Source organism: Ammodytes marinus, assembly GCF_949987685.1.
Source record: "Ammodytes marinus genome assembly, chromosome: 17".
Taxonomy (NCBI): domain Eukaryota; kingdom Metazoa; phylum Chordata; class Actinopteri; order Uranoscopiformes; family Ammodytidae; genus Ammodytes; species Ammodytes marinus.
The window spans coordinates 1,939,416-1,958,632 of NC_137221.1; the positions used below are offsets into that span (position 1 = coordinate 1,939,416).

The 19,217-nt window shown below is 41.9% G+C and overlaps 1 protein-coding gene across 1 annotated transcript; it reads left to right on the forward strand.

Moving 5' to 3' along the window:
• Positions 1 to 207: 207 nt before the first annotated feature.
• Positions 208 to 16,974, forward strand: LOC307263831 (uncharacterized protein). Its single transcript, XM_080045105.1, has 2 exons — positions 208 to 283; positions 15,129 to 16,974. Exons 1-2 carry the CDS (start codon positions 211 to 213, stop codon positions 16,412 to 16,414), a joined length of 1,359 nt encoding a protein of 452 aa, XP_079901231.1. The 5' UTR covers positions 208 to 210; the 3' UTR covers positions 16,415 to 16,974.
• The last annotated feature ends 2,243 nt before the right edge of the window (positions 16,975 to 19,217 follow it).

The following is a 19,217-nucleotide window of genomic DNA, read 5'->3' on the forward strand; positions in this document are numbered from 1 at the left end:
CAGCGGCAGCGTAGGACTCCATTAGAGGAAGAATAAGAGGAATTTATTTTGAAACATTTCCCCGGAAGCGCTACTGTTAGGCTAACACGTGTAGCTTAACTTCCTCTAACAGAAAGAAAGGAGAAAACACGGAGAGCAAACCGTCCGGTAGAAGCCGACTAACGGGAGGGAGCAGTCATAGAACATATCTATAGTGTTATATATCTATCTATGGCAGCAGTCCCCGGTTCCCCTGCGGAGATGGACCGGGACCTGGAGCCGGAGACGAAGCCGCGCGGAGAAGGTGAGTTCCGACTGTTTACCGCTAAGCTAACGTTAGCTGCTACATGTTAGCCGCAGCTAATGCTCCAGCAGCATGTTGCAAACGCTGTGGTGTAGTTATCTCAAAGTAAACACTGAACGATCATTTAAATAGTAGGCTACAGATAGATAGATAGATAGATAGATAGATAGATAGATAGATAGGAAGGCCCGCCTCAGCTGCAAACCCACTGTCCTCTGGAAGCCATTGATGGTGTAGGCCTATATTTACTATTCACCTTCACATAAACATGGCTCTCTGAGAACACACCCTGCGTTCCCCCATACTTTCCTACTATTTAGTATGCCAGAAATAGATTTAGGACGTCCCAATACATGCACATCAATTGAACAGTGTTGGGCAAGTTACTTCAAAAGCGTAATGCATTATTTATTACTTGTTACTGTCATTTCAAAGTACTGTAGTTAGTTACATTACAATCTTACTGTCTTTGAATTGTAAGGCATTACACTACTTTTACATTACTTATACATACCTTTTGCATTACTTTCACCAAAATAACAGGAAATGTGGATTTGGTGTTCTTAATAGATCTTCTTGTGTTCAATGCAGCTCATTACATAGCAGGAGGTGAAATGGTATGGCATAATGACTGAGCTAGGCTTAAGGCTAACAAAAGTATATAATATAATGGTCACAGTTGTGGCTCATGGTGCAATACATTTTATAATAGAAATACTGTATCTGTAGGTATTCATATTAATATCAATAGAGCTAGAGCCTACTACTGTAGATTGAAAAAGTAAATTGAGCCTCAAAGACTTGTTTCTTGCATTCTGGCGATATAAAAGTACAAACAAGTTGTTCACATCATCATCAACTTTTGCCTTTTTTAGTTGTTCCAGAGAATCTGCCTTATCATCTTGACATCTACTCTAAATGATAACTGACCATATGTTTGTTTATCGTCTCTCCTGCGTGATATTTTATGATAACAATAGTAGCCTAAATATATATCTCCTTTGCTGTGCGCTGGGGAGAAACAGACACACTGGCAACTTTTCTGGTATCAAATTGGTGATTGCAGTATGATTAGGATGCAGCAGCCTATTGAATGACATGCTGTAGGGCGGACTCCGCCCTGCGGAGCTGCTTGACTCTCGGCCGGGTGCGAGGCAAAAAATAAATAAAAGGACTCGGCGCATCACTAGGCTACATAGGCTGGCCTGATGTGAAACTTCTCTAAAATATAGGCTACTTACTCAGGCTCGCCAACATAAAACAGACGCGCACATAGCCGCGGGAACATATTCTCAACAGGGGGTGCTGAAAAAAAAGCTCAGCCTGCACTTGTCTCGCAACTCGCTACATTGATAAATACAAACTTCACCAATGTAAAAGTGTTACATGCAGCGGTGATGTTTTTAATAGAAGACTGGGGGTTTCCCCTACAAATAGGTTGTAAAAAGTTGGGTTGTCTAAGGGGCCACTCACACTAGGGCCGCGGCCCCGTGCCCGAGCTCATTTGCATACTAAAGTCTAGAACGTTTGGCTAGTGTGACCACGCCATCCGTATTCCAGCACGGAACAGCCCCTTGGCCACGGCACACTTGGGAGAGGTGTGCCGTGGCCAAAGTACAGATGCTAATGAGATGACACGCGCACAAGCAAGTGCACATGCGGCATTCCTGACGTGAATTTATTAAGGATGCATTGTCCGTTAACGTCCGCTGCCTTACTAGTCGGCACCAGAATTGCCCACCACTTGGACTGTAGCTACATAAAATGTGTGAGAATTAACGTGTGTGTAGGCCTAGGTGTGGGCTAATAAAAGAGGGAGAGAGCTAAATAGGTGAGCGCAGAAAGCAAAGCAAAAAGGTTTTCGTGTTTACTCGCGTTCGTCAGATGATTTTTTTCTTTTTCCTCCCGTCAGCTGTCATAATACTGTCTTTACGCATGGCGGTGGAGACGAACACAAAACAACACACAACGGGACTCCGCGGCCCGGTGATAAGGAAACAGTAGCCTACACTAAGGTTTAAAGCAGTTCGGATGGATTTGAGTTTGAGCATTTCAGCACAATCATAATATCCCGCCTTCCTCCAATGCAGCCCCACCCCCTCATTCCTATCCCTGTTTTTTTTGTTTTGTTTTTGAAGAAACTTAATTTAGGCTACACAAGCAGACTTACTTGCTTAATACTGTCTCCGTGCACAAAGTGAGTTATATTGTGGCTGAAGAAACTGGTGGCTGTAGTAGGCTACCGGTACCGCGCTGATCTGCTTGTATCACTGGTTTCACTTCAGATATGTCGGCCAGAACACCACTTATGCTTATAATGAGACTAGGAGAGGAGGAGTAGGGTTTTATCCGCTCTTTATTTTCCTTCTTTCACAGGCACAGCCGCATATAGATCGCGGAAAAAGAACAGAGGCTTAAACTCCGCTCGTGAGGAGACGTTTGAACAGCTGTTGCGACTCGCGAATCGCAGCCGCTAATAACATGCACAAACTATAACTTATAACAGCGATCGGGACTACATGTACATACTCACACACGGGTGATTCACATTTACACTCAGATAAACACGAATGATGGCTTACTGTGGCAACTTGCTCACACACATCTCACCGAGGGAGAAGCGAAAGGAAACTTACTGAACTGGCTCTCTGGCCGACTGACGTCACGGCCCAACACTAAAACACAGCTTAACACACTGTAAAAAATAACAAGAAATAACAACACTGTAACCTTTTCTACAATGGTCGCTACTCGCTAGGCTACTGTCTGCCGTGGAATCAAAACAAACCCTTTCGTTGAGGACGCGCGTGCACGAATGCGCGGTACACAAGCAGACGGCAAACAGACAGGTCTGTCGGCCAATTAAATCGTTCGGTCCGAACGATTTGATTGGTTGTAGTTTTCACCTAATATTATGAGACTGAAATAATTGTTTCTTTTTATTCCTGGTGGGTCTACCATGCATTTTAGAGTGTAAAAACCTTATTTATACCATTTTAAAGTCATTTAAAATAAGTGTAAAAACTCTACAAAGGTAAGAATAGCTTTAACAAGAAACTTTATAAAGACACTTAAAAAAACGATCTCTGTCCATCCAAAAAGTTCTGACATGGATTACTTGATGGAGCGATCGATGTGTATAAAACCATCCGGTACTAGGTGTACTTCAAAATAAAAGTAAACTCACGTTGTCCAGTGAAGTGCTATTAATGTTTAGCCAGTGAAATGCTTTTACTGTGAAGCCGTAGCCTTAATGCTCCTTTTGTTTGAACAGTAACTTAACCGCTGCGCGCTGATCTATAGATAGTGTTTTTGAATGTAGAGAGAGCCGTGTCCCTGGCATATAGAAGTGACACACGTTTATTTTGCTAGAAAAACGGGGTAGAGCGCAAATCTTTCCCCAGCCAAAGTGGCGGGTGGTCTCAATAACTTACTAATCGCTTAGACTAAATTGGCGAGTGTTATATTTGAGCCCTGCACAGGGACGTTGGAACTATTTTCTTAGGGGGGGTGCTGTAAATTGGTCGAGGTGCAGCGCTATCAGACAAAGCAGTAGGCTATGGTTAAAATGAGCAATCTATAACCATGATAAAATAGCCTACTTATATTTAAAATAATTTGATAAGAATTAAGCTATTAAAACAAACTATAAAAGCAAATAACATTTAAGAATCTCCAAAGTATCCTTATAGCCTTTAAAAAAAAATGTATTCATGAATTTCAAGGACGTAGGTTTTGATTAAACATTGGGTTGTGACAATTTATAAGTGGGGGTCGGGGGTACTCCCTCCAAATTTTTTGAGCATTAAATGCTTAATTTACTCCATTCTGGTGAATTTTTATTCACCAATTTGTTCCTTTTCTGCATACATTTTTATGTAAAGTAAAAGACGGGGAAGGCTTCCGCAATCTCCGTTAGTTTCAGTTTACAGCCGACAAAGTTACAATCACAACGACCGCATAGACAGAGCATGGACAGCGTTTTAATGAAGCCTCTCATTCTTATTATCATTAGGGCATTGAAGCAAATGATGAAATCTAAACATTATGTGGTGTGCTTAAAAGGAAAGCGCAGTTGGCAATTGGCTTTGGCGATTTCCTTCTTTTTTCTCTCCACACAAAGCGTTCTCTCACACACGCATGCCCCGGCCACTTCTGAGAGCACAGCCAGTGTTGGTTCCACCCGAAAAAATTAAATTAACACAACTTGGACACAGGCCCTGAAGCTGAATGACCGCTCTGGTAACGGGCAGTCCATTACTGGACGCCGAATACTAGACCCCGAATATAAGACGACCGACTTTTTTACGACCTTACGAAGTGTTAATATGTTCGCCTTTACTTGATGCATGCACGCTCACCGGCCGGCGGGGACACATTTCTTATCAGCAGTAACTTGGCACGATTCCGGCACACACCTCGGAGGAGCAGGTGCGCAGGTGAACGTTGCATCCTGTCAGCGCGTCTCCCTCTCTCTCTTTCTCTCTCTCTCTCTCCCCCCTGTGATAGGGCGCTTAGCAGACGGAGGGAACGTATAGTGACTTGACTGACGTCCACCAGGCTGAAGTTACCTACTGTTTTGTGCCATTAACCTGGATTTTTAATGATAACGTAATGCTCATTAGTGCGCGCCCCTCAGCACTCTGACTCTACCGAAGTGCGCATGGGAAGGCGGGCAAAAACTTACTTTTTTACTAACATGTTTTTACCTTTTTAAACTTGTCCTAAAGCAAAGCAAATTATTTCTTTGCCATCTTAATTGTATGCAAAGTGTAAGGATACATTTTTTTCTTGGATTATTGGATTATTTGATTGGGATTAAACAATCCTCTGGATCTATCACTCATCTCTACTGCGCCTTTGTCCACCTGCCTGCCGAAATCACCTAGCCACGGCGATGTCTGTCATTGAACGCAAAATAGTCATTTAAAACCAGAAGGCTTTGAAGCCGGCGTAAGTCTCTGGGTGGATACCCCGCTAGGTTCATGTCCTGTGCCTGTAGCGTCGGAGTTTGCACGGATTGTACAACATCTGTACAACTGGAGCATCCGTAAGCAATGTCTGGTGGACAATACACGTTGTTAGATGTACTCACCCACTTGCGATCGCTTGCTCGTAAATCCCACACAGCCAACGTGCAAATAAGAGTGACGCATAATATGTCCCCTTTAACCAATTCCACATTCAGTACCAGAAATTCCAGTTGCTTGCTAATTGATTCAGAGACAATTACCTTAACATGAAATTTCGACTTTACATAAATAGCAACACCTCCACCTCTCTTTGGTCTGTTAAATCCCGGTTTTAAATGTATTTTTCCAATGTCTACAACAAAAGGTTTTCATGGTTTATTTTTCAAAAAACCCAATAGTTTTCTATCATTTCCCATTTCTTCATCGCCTTTTCCAGCCTTTTCTGCTCTCTCTCAAAATGTTGGTTTTGACATCTACCCCCCTTCGCAAAAATCCTAGTCTGCTCTGACTGGTCAGATCTACATGGGCGTGCATGCACCGCCCTGCTCATTTACTCTATACCATACCTACACTGTAGGGATGTCCATGGTTAACTGGTTAACTGGTTAACCGTTAAGAAGATCTTTAACCGGTTAATACTAAAGGTTAAATGGTTAAAAAAATATATATATCTTAATTTCTCTGAAATCCGGACTCTTATTTTGATATCGTTAAACCGGATGTAAGAATGCAAACTGTCGGCAAAGAATGAAATGAGTAGTGTAGGCTACGCTCAACTGTATAATAGGTCCATGGTACGCTCCCAGTCACAACTTATGGTCACAACGCTCCCGTGTCATATGTTTGTATAATTTAATTAACAGCGTGGGCTCCCGCTAGCTTAACATAGCGCTAGCATTAGCCTTCTTGAGGTGGATGCTGTCCTGCATCTATCACCGTCTCAGTGAGTGTGTGAGGGAGTGACAGACAGGCAGTGAGTCCCCGCCCCCTGCACAGACACAGGTCTGCCATGATTGTGTGCCAGGATCAACAGCGAAAATCCGTCAACAAAAGCGTTAAGTATCGTTATGCAGTACTGATAACATTGGAGCTTATCAATATTACGGTCTTTCAAAATGTTGCCCCGTGCTCAGCACTACTTAGCACCGGGTTTCGGTAGACTATCCCCTAAGCCTGTGTGTGTGTAAATGTCCCGGTCTTTTCAGTCACTTATTTCACTTTCTGCTCCTACATTCGCATACTACACCTCTTCTCACAACAGACAAAGGTGCCGTGTGAATGTCAACATGTAGGCATTTAAATTGGCTACAGGTCCCTGAATTGTTTTTAAATTAATATGCCGGTCTTTGGAACAAAAAAAGGTCGGGAGCCCTGCTATAATGCTTCATGTATTTCACTATTTTAGGCTACATTAAATCTTAAAGGTTAACCGGTTAATAACCGTTAATTCTGGTGGTTAACCGGTTAAAGAAAAAATTCTAAATGGCCATCCCTACTACACTGCGTTCCAAATTATTATGCAAATTATATTTTTCTCAGATTTTCCTAAATATTCTATGCAAATGACAGTCAGTATAATTTTCAAGTCATCAACCGTTAAAGTATCATTCAAATTGTATTGAACAAACCTCCAAATGATAACAGTATTTTCAAAAATAAAAAACTCAAAATGCACCGTTCCAAATTATTATGCACAACAGAGTTTCAAAACATTTTATAGGTTGTAAAGAAATAAAAATGTTTTTTGTTGAATTCGCAGGATGTGAAGGTCATATTTAGTGAAATCAAAAGCTATTTCAATCAAAAACATCTTAACAGGCCAAGTTACATGTTAACATAGGACCTCTTCTTTGATATCACCTTCACAATTCTTGCATCCATTGAACTTTTGAGTTTTTGGAGAGTTTCTGCTTGAATATTTTTGCAGGATGCCAGAATAGCCTCCCATAGCTGCTGTTTTGATGTGAACTGCCTCCCAACCTCATAGATCTTTTGCTTGAGGATGCTCCAAAGGTTCTCAATAGGGTTAAGGTCAGGGGAAGATGGGGGCCACACCATGAGGGTCTCTCTTTTTATGCCCATAGCAGCCAATGACACAGAGGTATTCTTTGCAGCATGAGATGGTGCATTGTCATGCATGAAGATGATTTTACTACGGAAGGCACTGTCCTTCTTTTTGTACCACAGAAGAAAGTGGTCAGTCAGAAACTCTACATACTTTGCAGAGGTCATTTTCACACCGTCAGGGACCCTAAAGGGGCCTACCAGCTCTCTCCCCATGATTCCTGCCCAAGACATTACTCCTTGCTGCTGTCGCAGCCTTGTTGGGACATGGTGGCCATTCACCAACCATCCACTACTCCATCCATCTGGACCATCCAGGGTTGCACGGCACTCAAAAGTAAACAAGACGGAAAATTAGTCTTCATTTATTTCTGAGCCCACTGCAACCGTTTCAGCTTGCAGTGGTTGACACTAACGGTTGCCCGCTTGCCCGGGGCAACTGATAATAATGTTTGGGCAAGTTGAGATTGCTTTTTGGTTGCCCGAACGGGCAAGTGGATTTTAGAGGGTTTGTCTGTAGTCTAGGCTATGTATTCATGTGTTTTACTGTCTGCAAAACTTTTTTTTTCCTGCTAACTCACACACAATAGATCGGCTATATTCGCAATTGAGCAGCTGCGCGCGGCAGCCAGCAGCATCACGGTCGCTCTTTCGCACTCGATCTCTCACACACACACACACACACACACACACACTACACACACACACACACACACCAGCCTATGTGCGCGCAGTTTCGCTGTCTACGTTCCGAAAGCCAGGCTCTATCCTACGGACCTGGTTCCGCTATATTCAAAACCCAGAAATCAATAATGTTTGAGCTTATCGATACCGCTATGGAGTCCAGTAGGTCACATTATATAATTTTAAATATCGAGGTCATCTTCATCTAATTAGGCCTACTTCAGCGTATTATTCCATCACTGGACCGCATCATGGCCTGTAAAAGTGTTCTACCTTCAACTGTCTTGAAGAAACTCCTTCAACCCGCTCCGTCTCCCAAAAAAAAAAAACTCTTGTCTGCTGAGCCGCTGCCGCCCATGCTGCAGACGGGCTCGTCTCATCATTCATTCAATGCAGCGGTGATCAACAAACGAGAGACTGTGTAGCAAGTCCCGCAGTTAAAAAATCGGATAGTTTTTAAATCCATATTAAAATCTGCAGGATAAGACCTAGTTAGCTAAAAAAAATCGCTAACGTTTCAAATGTGATGTGTTCAGGTCGGCTCAGTAAAATGATTATCAGGCAAAGGTCAATAAAATGACATCATGATGTGTTCAAATGTAACATCAAGAAAATAAGACATTTTAGTTTTTCGCGAGAAGCTTGAATAATAGCCTACAGTTTGGGTAAAACACTTGTTTTCCCAGCAATATAAACTAAATAGTAGGCCTAAATATGGAATTCTGACATGCTTAAAGTCCTATCCTTAGCTCTTCTAATCTTATAAGCAATTAAAGCAATAATACCAGTTCTCTTTAAACAAAATAATAGAAAAGTATCGATAAAGATTTGGATTGTGGAGTCTTTATAATGGTATCAATATGAATAGAAATGAATGATCCCCCTCCCTACTTACAGTGTAACTGGGCAATAGCTTTAACATGGTGGACTTTAATAATTTTATGGCACACGGTCACTTTTTGGCACAATGTGACCGTTTTAAATAAGTAAAAATTTTCTGAGGAAGCTAACATTCAGCTTGACTCTGAGCTAGACTGAGTTTTCTGAGCCCCTGGGCCAGGTGCCTGGTAAAAAGAGGCCCTTTCACGATGCTGCAGCAGGACCAAGCGCTTGGTGTAGTGTGATGTCATCAGCAATAACCTCAAATGGAAAATAAACGCAGACCACATCTACAATAAAGCCCAGCAAAGACTTTTTCATCTCCGTCAGCTGAAGAAGTTCAGGGTAAGGTCCCATCTTCTGCTCCGCTTCTACACAGCCATCGTAGAAAGCATCCTCACCTTCTCCATTACAGTCTGGTTCGGCAGTCTAAACTCACTCTCCCGGAAGAAACTTCAACGCATCATCAACAGAGCATCCAAAATTATTGGCACACCCCTACCATCCCTTGATTCACTATACCACAAACGGACACTACGCAGAGCACAGAAAATCATCTCCGACCCCACTCACCCTGCACACTATGCCTTCCAGCTACTGCCCTCTGGGAGGCGTTACAGGAACATTGCCTTACGAACAACCCGGTTCAAAAACAGTTTCATCCCAACTGCAATAAACTTTCTGAACTCTGAGGATTAAGCATGGCCCTTATGTATTGTGTAGTGTGTATGTCTGTATGTACATCTGTGTTATATGTTTTGTAAGTTGGAACCTGTACCAAGCTGTACTGATAACAAATTCCACCAGCCTGGCTGTGTGGTCATTAAAATAATCAATCAATCAATCAATGTCATGATATATAGGCTTATATGAATTGTTGTTGGTTTTATGTGGTCAGGATGAGACTAGTAAGCAGTGTTTGCATTTAAGAGATACGGTTCGCTAAAATGTATAATTTAATTAGCCTATACTGTATATATCATTGTTTAACAGTTTTTTTTTGTTTGTTTTTTGGGCAAGTGAACACAACATTCGGGCAAGTAAAACATTACCTGTACTTGCCCTATGGGCAAGTGCATTTGAAACCTTAGTGTCAACCCCTGAGCTTGTGATCATTGTTTAAGGGTGGCCGAATAATAGGTTTATGCACAACTGCAAACCTCTGGAGGATCCTACACCTTGAGGTTTGCGGGACCCCAGAGGCACAGTACGATGATCACGCTTAAGTTTCCATGAAATATCTAATGTTTTCATACCTTGTTCAAGGTATTATACTATTTAATTTTTAATTTTTTTAAACAATTTTTATTGGTGAGAAGCATGAGTAAACAAACAGAGTTCAATACACAGGTCACCGTTTTTTTAAAGATTGCAGCTGATTTTATAGCAGGACCTCTCACTTATGTTTTTAACCTCACATTGATAAACAATGAAATTCCTGGCATATGGAAATCTGCATTTGTTCTCCCTTATCTGTTCTGGACTATGGTGATTTATTGTATATGCATACCTCTGTTCAGTGTCTTAATATGATTGACTCGGCGTACCATTCATTCCTGAGATTCATCACAAACTGTAAGACTCGGACTCACCACTGCCAGTTGTACTCTCGGGTAGGATGGCCTGCTTTGTCCACTAGTAGGCTCAGTCACTACTGCACATTTATTTATAAGGCAATACTTGGTGTGCTACCTAGCTATGTATGCTCCCTTATCATGCGGAAAAGTGCTGGTCCACACTTTTTACGTTCACAGGACTTGGTGTTGCTTTCTGTCCCCAATGTACGGACAGAACAGGGTAAAAAGGCTTTTGTATACTCTGTCCCCACTGTGTGGAATACGCTGCAGAAAGACCTAGGACTTGTTGAATTAATTTCGTTGAATGCCTTTAAGTCAAAAATGAAGGAAATTGAGCTAGACTCTCTAAGATGTCAGTGTTTTAAATTATTTTAATTTTGTCCCTGTGTGTTTGTCTGTAACTGTTTGTCTGTAACTGTGGTTCATTGTGCTGCTGCCTGTCTTGGCCACCTTTGAAAAAGAGATTTTTAATCTCAATAGGTTTTTTCCTGGTTAAAAGGTTAAAGCAGCTCTGAGTAACATTTAAATATCTTTTAAACAGCCTCATGTTTCCTCTCATAATCATAAATTACCTTTAACAGCAAACGAGACCATCACTGCAAAGAAAGACGTTTTTATATAGTTTTTATTACTGCGTTTGGTCTGGTCGCACACCCAGTCCGATTTTCGGTTCACACGTGCATGCTCTATGGTCACATATCCGTATTGGTCGCAGATTTCAGTGTGGCTCAGCAACGCGATATGAGAAGCCTATCCCTCCAGGTGAGGGAAGGGGAGCGGGAGCCTTGTTTGAGACAGTTGTTTGTCGTCATTATGACTGATAACGGGGCTGACCCATCAAAGAAAAAAAAGAGAATGCAATGAAGAAAAGCTAAAAGGGAGAGTGATATAGGCTACGGGCGGGACGAGGGCGTTGCCAAGCAACGTGTATACAATTTCACGAGAGCGATCTAGACTGCAGTGTTTACTCCTAAATGAATGAGCGGTTGGTACTAACACAAAGTTTGCTTTGCTTCACCATCATCAGATAACCATTATCTGAAATAGTCATAATTTACATCAACAACACAAACACATTACCTCATCGTGATCCATACTAACTGCCGTCTCTCGTTCATTCGCTTTCTGTGAGGACACGTAATCTTTCAGCTCCGTGAGAGAGAGTAGTTAGGTGACACTGCTGCATCAACTCATTGCAATCAGGTGTGTGTAGCAATGACTGGCATTAGTTGATGCAGTGTCAAAACCACTCTCACGGAGCCGAAAAGAGTCTTCACACTTTCAACACACGGACATGCACTATATTGCGCCCTTCTCAGTTCACACTCGCACGCCTGGCACGAGCTAGAAAACAGCTTTGCGACAGCGGGCGTCGTAAAAATACTACCGCTTTTGTCCAAAGGGGCCGCCAACGTGCCATGTTACTCGTAGTGGCTTAAAATTAAAAAAAATTTAAGAATTGTGCAAATCTTAATATTGTATTCATATTTCATTTTATGTCACTTGTTTTGTAATATGGTTTTTATTTTATGGGTTATTTCCTATCTAAAATAAAATAAAATGTCAAAGACAAAGCTATCGAGTTCTGTGTGAGTGTATGAACTAGGGATGGGCATAATTAATCGATGATCGATCATTGATCGTTAAGAATTTTGTTGATCACGTGAAATTGTTATCGATCATATAGCCGTTGTGTTGCGCAGTGTGAGTCCCGCAGCACAGCAATGAAGTTCACTTTGTGGCAGCACCATAGACTGTAAGGGCAGCAATTAAACCTCCTACCAGCAGGGGGAGATACTTAACTAGTAGTAGGAGACAACAGAACAGGCTCAGGCAGCAGCCTGCGAGCTGCCGTAGATGTCAAAACATAAACATGAAGAAGTCAAGGCGAAGTTTGGCATCGGACAGCTTTAGAACCGAAAATAACTAAGTTCATTAAAGAGGACCTATGATACTTTTCGACTTTTATGACCTATAAACGTTGTTATAATGATTTATAGTCATGTTTAACCATACTAAAGTATCAAGTAATTATGTACATGCATTTCGACGTATTCCCTGCTGACCGTCTGGGGTGGCTGTGCAGAGCACTAAAAACTATGGCAGCCAGTCGAGCCGAACTTGTTCAAATTTCCGGTATGTGTGTGTCACCAGATCTTTTTGCCATATATGGTCGGGCAAGCTCCCAGGTTGCTATATATAGCAGGGGGTGACAACATTAGACCAGTGCTCGCTTAGCTCACCCGGTAGAGAGATCGTTTACGAAGCAGTAGACCCGAGTTTGCGTCCCGGCCGGGCTGATTCTTTGCAGACATTTAGAGTCACGACTTCCCTTCGCAAGGTAACCAATCACAACGGAGTTGGGTTTGCAGGAAGGGGGGGAGGGGGCGGAGATGGCAGAAGCAAAGTGTTTACAGGGCCTGCTGGATCGCCAAAATAAGAGAAAGAGCTTCCCGAAAATCTACATAGTTTTTTGTGATGTGATTCGATAGCAGTTTTTAACAAGAAATTATGACCAGAAAAGTAGTATAATAGGATCTCTTTAAACATTATGAAGCCTTGTATAAGCGCCAAACCTCAACAAACCGAATTATGTACCACTTGTACATCGAAGCCTACATCCGACCCTGTTTAACATGTCACGTTAGCGCTGCTAGCATTAGCGGCTAACTTTAGCGTCTATGCTTTCCTACTTCGCCTTCATCAGGGAACTAATTTGCACATTTTGTTCATTAGATGAAGTAACTTTTGGTCCTTTATCACTCAGAGAAACGTGCAGTGCCCTTATGTAGTTTTTGGCAGCATCTCAGGGGCCACTCACACTAGGGCCGCGGCCCCGTGCCAAAGCTCATTTGCATACTAAAGTCTAGAACGTTTGGCCTAGTGTGACCACGCCAACCGTATTCCAGCACGGAACAGCCCCTTGGCCACGGCACACCTGGGAGAGGTGTGCCGTGGCCAAAGTACAGATGCTAATGAGATGACACGCGCACAAGCAAGCGCACAGGCGGCGTTCCTGACGTGAATTTATTAAGGATGCATAGTCCGTTAACGTCCGCTGCCTTACTAGTCGGCACCAGAATTGCCCACCACTTGGACTTGTAGCTACATAAAATGTGTGAGAATTAACGTGTGTGTAGGCCTAGGTGTGGGCTAATAAAAGAGGGAGAGAGCTAAATAGGTGAGCGCAGAAAGCAAAGCAAAAAGGTTTTCGTGTTTACTCACGTTCATCAGATGATTTTTTTCTTTTTCCTCCCGTCAGTTGTCATAACTGTCTTTACGCATGGCGGTGGAGACGAACACACAATGGGACTCCGCGGTCCGGTGATAAGGTCACACCAGATACTGACTGGTTCTGAGTCCCCAGACCCCCAATAAAGCAAAAAAATGCACATTTCAGAGTGGCCTTTTATTGTGGACAGTCTAAGGCACACCTGTGCACTAATCATGATGTCAGATCAGCATCTTGATGTGGCACACCTGTGAGGTGGGATGGATTATCTCAGCAAAGCAGAAGTGCTCACTATCACACATTTAGACAGATTTGTGAACAATGTTTGAGAGAAATGGTACAATTGTGTATCTGGAATGAATTTTAGATCTTTAAGTCCATCTCATGAAAAATGGGAGCAAAAACAGAAGTGTTGCGTTTATATTTTTGTTGAGTGTACGATGCGAATTTGGCCGGATGAAAATATTCACAAACAATCGTATAGTCTACAAGTAGACTACGCTCCAAATCCTAAATGCGCACGGTGACGTAGGCAAGGTGCATCGTGCCCAGGCCACGAGCAGTGTGACCACGGGCCAGCGGGGGGAGTGGGGAGGGGGTGGAATCGTGCTGAATCTTCCTGCAGCACGGAACAGGCAAACGGCCCTAGTGTGAGTGCGCCCTCAGGAGGCGCATATGTGTTTAAAGGTATCCTAGCATTGGCTCCTGGGTGGCTCATAGCCTCGGGCTTTAACCAGCTCCACATTTAATTATTATTTTATTTATAAAAGTTGCCTTGTCTTAATGGATTGTTATTTGCCTAGAATATCTTGGAATAAAGATGTAATTGAGTAAAAACCTCTTGTATACAGTCTATGGTAAAAATTCTGTATTTTGGATGTTTTGTTGGCATTTTTTGATATGTAAAAAGATAACGATTAATCGATAATTGATCGTTAATTTTCCCGATCGATCAATGAAATTTCTTAAAATGCCCAACCCTAGTATGAACAGTGGCAGTGGACCTGACTGCGATGCAATGGGGGGCGCCATCTGAAATCTTTCCTAGGGCGCCAAATTGGTCAGGGCAGGCCCTGTGTCTAATGGTAAGTCGGAGACTACTGCTGCCTTGCCAGCCGAGGGGGTCATTATTTTCTGTGTGCAAATACATAAATATCAGTACATGACAAGATGTCCGTCCCTACATACATTACTCTCTCCAACATGGCACACCTCCGACTCAAGAGCATTTTACTGACAATGTCATTAAATCTAAACATTTATACATTGTGATCGTATAGTATACCACAGCTCACCCTCAATCTTTCCTCGTCCACTGAAATACTTTGGTAAGTCCGATGTGGTGCTGATCTACAGAACGTCTGCAGGTCTGTTCTGCTCCATTCATATGATTGATACAGGGGGAAAAACTCATCCTCACTGTTTGTCTGTTTCAGTTTTACCTTCAGACGTCCGGAAAGTGATCGTTGGTGAAGAGCAGCAGGAGTGGAGCCCCATTCTAGAGCCAGAGCCTCCACACAGTCTGAAGCAGGAGGAGCCACCAGAGCCCCCACACATTAAAGAGGAACCAGAGGAACTGTGGAGCAGTCAGGAGGGAGAGCAGCTTCAAGATATCACCAAGTTCCCATTCACTCCTGTCCCTGTGAAGAGTGAAGATGATGAAGAGAAAGCTCAGTCCTTACAGCTTCATCAAAGACAAACTGAAGACATGGAACCAGCAGCTGATGGAGAGGACTGTGGAGGACCAGAACCAGCGAGGAACTTGCATCCAGATCCACATTTACAACCTGAGACTGAAGACCAGCCTGAAGACTCCTCTGAGACTGAAGACAGTGTGGATTATTCTAAGGAGACCGGAGAACCTCAGTCAGGTTCAAAGGCTCGGAAAAAGAGACGTAGAAATGGAGAAAATCGATTCAGCTGCTCTGAGTGTGGGAAAACATTTAGTTTTGAGTGTAAACTGAAGAGCCACATGAGAATTCACACAGGAAATAAACCGTTTAGTTGCTCAGTTTGTAGTACACAATTTACATGGATGGGAGCTTTAACTCGACACATGCTCATCCACACAGGAGAGAAACCCTACAGCTGCTCTGAGTGTGGGAAAACATTTGGTTTACAGAGTAGTTGGAAGAGACACCTGAGAATTCACACAGGAGAGAAACCATATAGTTGCTCAGTTTGTGAGAAAAGATTTTCATGCAAGGGAGACTTGAAACAACACATGGCCATACACACAGGAGAGAAAACATTCAGGTGCCCTGACTGCGGGAAAAGTTTTCTTAGAAATAATAATGGTCTGAAGAAACACATGAAAACTCACACAGGAGAAAAACCATTTATTTGCTCAGTTTGTGGCAAAGGATTTTCAGACAAGGGAAACTTGAAAAACCACATGGCCATCCACACGAGAAACTTGAAAACCCACATGGCCATCCACACAGGAGAGAAAACATTCAGCTGCCCTGAGTGTGGGAAACTTTTTGTTAGGAAGGAGTATCTGAAGAAACACAGGAGAATTCACACAGGAGATAAACCATTTAGTTGCTCAGTTTGTGGTGAATGTTTTTCACACAATGGAACCTTGAAAGCCCACATGGCCAGCCACACATGGGAGAAAACATTCAGCTGCCCTGAGTGTGGGAAAAGTTTTGTTCAAAATGAGGATCTGAAGAAACACACAGAAGTGTGTGGGTCATCAGTCCTCAAAGCTCAGTCATAAGTTGCACAGAGTGTGGGAAAAGTTTGACTAGAAAGCGGGATCTAAAGAGACGCATGAGAACTCACACTGGAGAGAAACCCTTCTCCTGCAGCGTTTGTGAGAAAAGTTTCTCTTGGAAATGTCGACTCGGAAAACACAAATGTGTCTAACGTCATGGTATTTATTCTGGTGAGAACAATCCTAACACCTGGATGATAACTGATCTAGTATAAACGAAGGAAGCTGAAAATCAGGTGTGAAATGGCCCTCCTATTCTTTAAATAGTATAAGTTGAATATATTAATGTGCGAGACAGAAATGTGTAGAGAAAGTGAGTCTGGTACAGCCAGGACTGGAATGTCAGCCTGATGGAAGGAGGATTAAGCCAATGGAGCTATCGTTAACGAGCGGTCAAAAAACTGCTGCAGGTGAACACCTGACACAGACATCACTAGTCATTTCTATCTGGCTCCAGTTATCTCATTTATCTCTTAATGTAAAGAAAATTGTTTGTATGTGCTCCTCCGTCTGTAATAGGCCTTTAACTGATGGATTTGAGGTACAGATAAAGACTGAGGATTAAGCTAATTGAGCTATCGTTAACGAGCGGTCAAACAACTGCAGCAATTCAAAATGTCATCAGAAGCTCTGCAGTGGTTCAATCTTACCTGGAGGGGAGACCGCATTGTGTTAGTCAGTGGGGTCAAGTCCCATCTGCGTTCCAACAGCATAGGAATACTGCAGGGGTCTGTACTTAGCTAACTGTTGTTTTTCAATGTATATAAATGATCTACCAAACTGCTGTCAGGGAGCAAACTGTCAATGTATCCTGATTATTAAAAATATAATAATAAATAATAATAATTACAGCGTTATCCATATGTCCACTATAACAACCAGCTTGGCGTTACTAGGCATTTCTATTCGGCTCAAGTTTTCGCATTAATCTCTTAATATAGAGAAAACTGTTCCTTTGTCCTTCTCCGTCAGGCCTGTACATGATGTATTTGAGGTAGGGGAGAACGGGGTAATGTGAGACACTTTTTACATTTGCTCCCCTCTATGCGAACTAAAATGATTTATCAGTAAAATGTACACATTTCCCATTAATTCAGGACGTTTCCTAGCAATTGACATTATCAGAATTTATTCAGGACGAATGGCAGTGAAAATATGATTGTTTAAAAAAAGTTGTCTTGTGTCTCACTTTACCCCAGCTGTGGGGTAAAGTGAGACAGACCAGAGAAATCAAGAGGGTAAACTGATCCACTTACTTTTTCCACTCTGAACTACCATAACAACACATGGTGTAACAGTTTGAATCCTGTCAGTTAGCTTGAAAACCAAATATTGAGAAAAAACTACCTCTCTCAGCAATTCAGGCTAATCTTCAGTTATCATCATCACATGGTTTCATATGTTGGTAGTTCATCAACATGCATGATAAAAGTTGTTCTACCTGAATCAATTTGTTTTGGCACAACAGTTGATTAAGTTGACAGCAAGAAAATTACTTTTACATGCAAAAAAGACATTTGTGGAAAAAAACATGCTTACAACATCACCATGAGGTCCTCTCCTTCATGGTCAAGGGGAAATGAGAGGGGCTTGAAAACATAAATGTCACATGACCAAAAATGTGTTCCGTTGCCTAGATACAGGGGGTGTCTCACATTACCCGATGTCTCACATTCCCCGTTCTCCTCTACAGATAAAGAATGAAGTCATTGAAGCAGTAAATGAAGTCAAGTTCCATCCTGGATAAAAACTTAAACTTTGATAGTCAGATTAGCAACATTGTGGAGAAGTTCAAACTGAATCTCAACTGTTTTTGTTTTATAAGAAGGGAGCCGTCATGTCAATCTTCAAAATGATAATTGCATCATGGTCACAAGCTTCTACAACAGCATTAAAATCTATCGTTTCAATATAAAGACAGACCTTAAAGTCATGGATCAGAAACCTATGAGATGGCCTCACTGTGGCATTTTGATAAACACAACCTTTTCACCTTTTGAATGTTTCATGATTTGTAGTATTCTTAAACTGTTTCTAAATGTGTAAATAATCATGTTTCACCGCTGTTGTCTGAAATAGCAGTTTGGCGTCAGAGTTCTAGTAGGTCAATCACACAAGCCTCAATCAGTGTTGATTGTCTGGTCCCAATGTACAAGACATCTTTTGGTCCGATTTCTCTGCAAAGGGGAAAAACTTTGGAACCTTTTACCCACAAATCTAAAACTAGAGACAAACAGAAACACTTTCAACAGAGGCCTTAAACAATGGCTAGAATCCAAACAACAGTGCTCACATGAATAACTTCCTGCTGGTTAGTGTTTGATCAGGCTGCCTTTGCTTTATAGTTCATGTAAGTTATTAACTGAATATATTGGTGATCTTTTCATCTCTGTATTATTCTATATTTTATTATTTTAGTGATTTCCTCTTTGTTATTTCTCTACATTTTATTGTTTTTCTCTCTTTTTGATTTGTTTTCTTTTAAAAGCTTCCTATGGACAGGTGTTGAGAACTAGCATGTTTGCTAAAACACTCAAAGAATGCATCTGGTTTGTCCATTGTAATTGTGATGTCCAAATCAGAAAAATTCTTAATAAACTAAATTAGAATAAAAAGGTAATAATGTTTTAAGTCTCTTCTCTTTGTAACTGTTGATTTACTAAATACTCTGAGAATATGCAATGCTCTGCTGTCAGATCTCTGAGCCTTTGGAAATCCATTTCTCTTGTACTCATGAATTCCTTTATTAAATAAAACTAAAGACAAACTTGTTATTTGAATCAGTGAATATTTGCGGCTGTGCTTT

What these genes read in the sequence shown, in the direction of transcription:
- LOC307263831 (XM_080045105.1), top strand. Translation starts at nt 211, where the DNA reads ATGGCAGCAGTCCCCGGTTCCCCTGCGGAGATGGACCGGGACCTGGAG. An exon ending in GACGAAGCCGCGCGGAGAAG is followed by an intron (nt 284 to 15,128) that starts GTGAGTTCCGAC and finishes TGTCTGTTTCAG; the next exon opens with TTTTACCTTCAGACGTCCGG.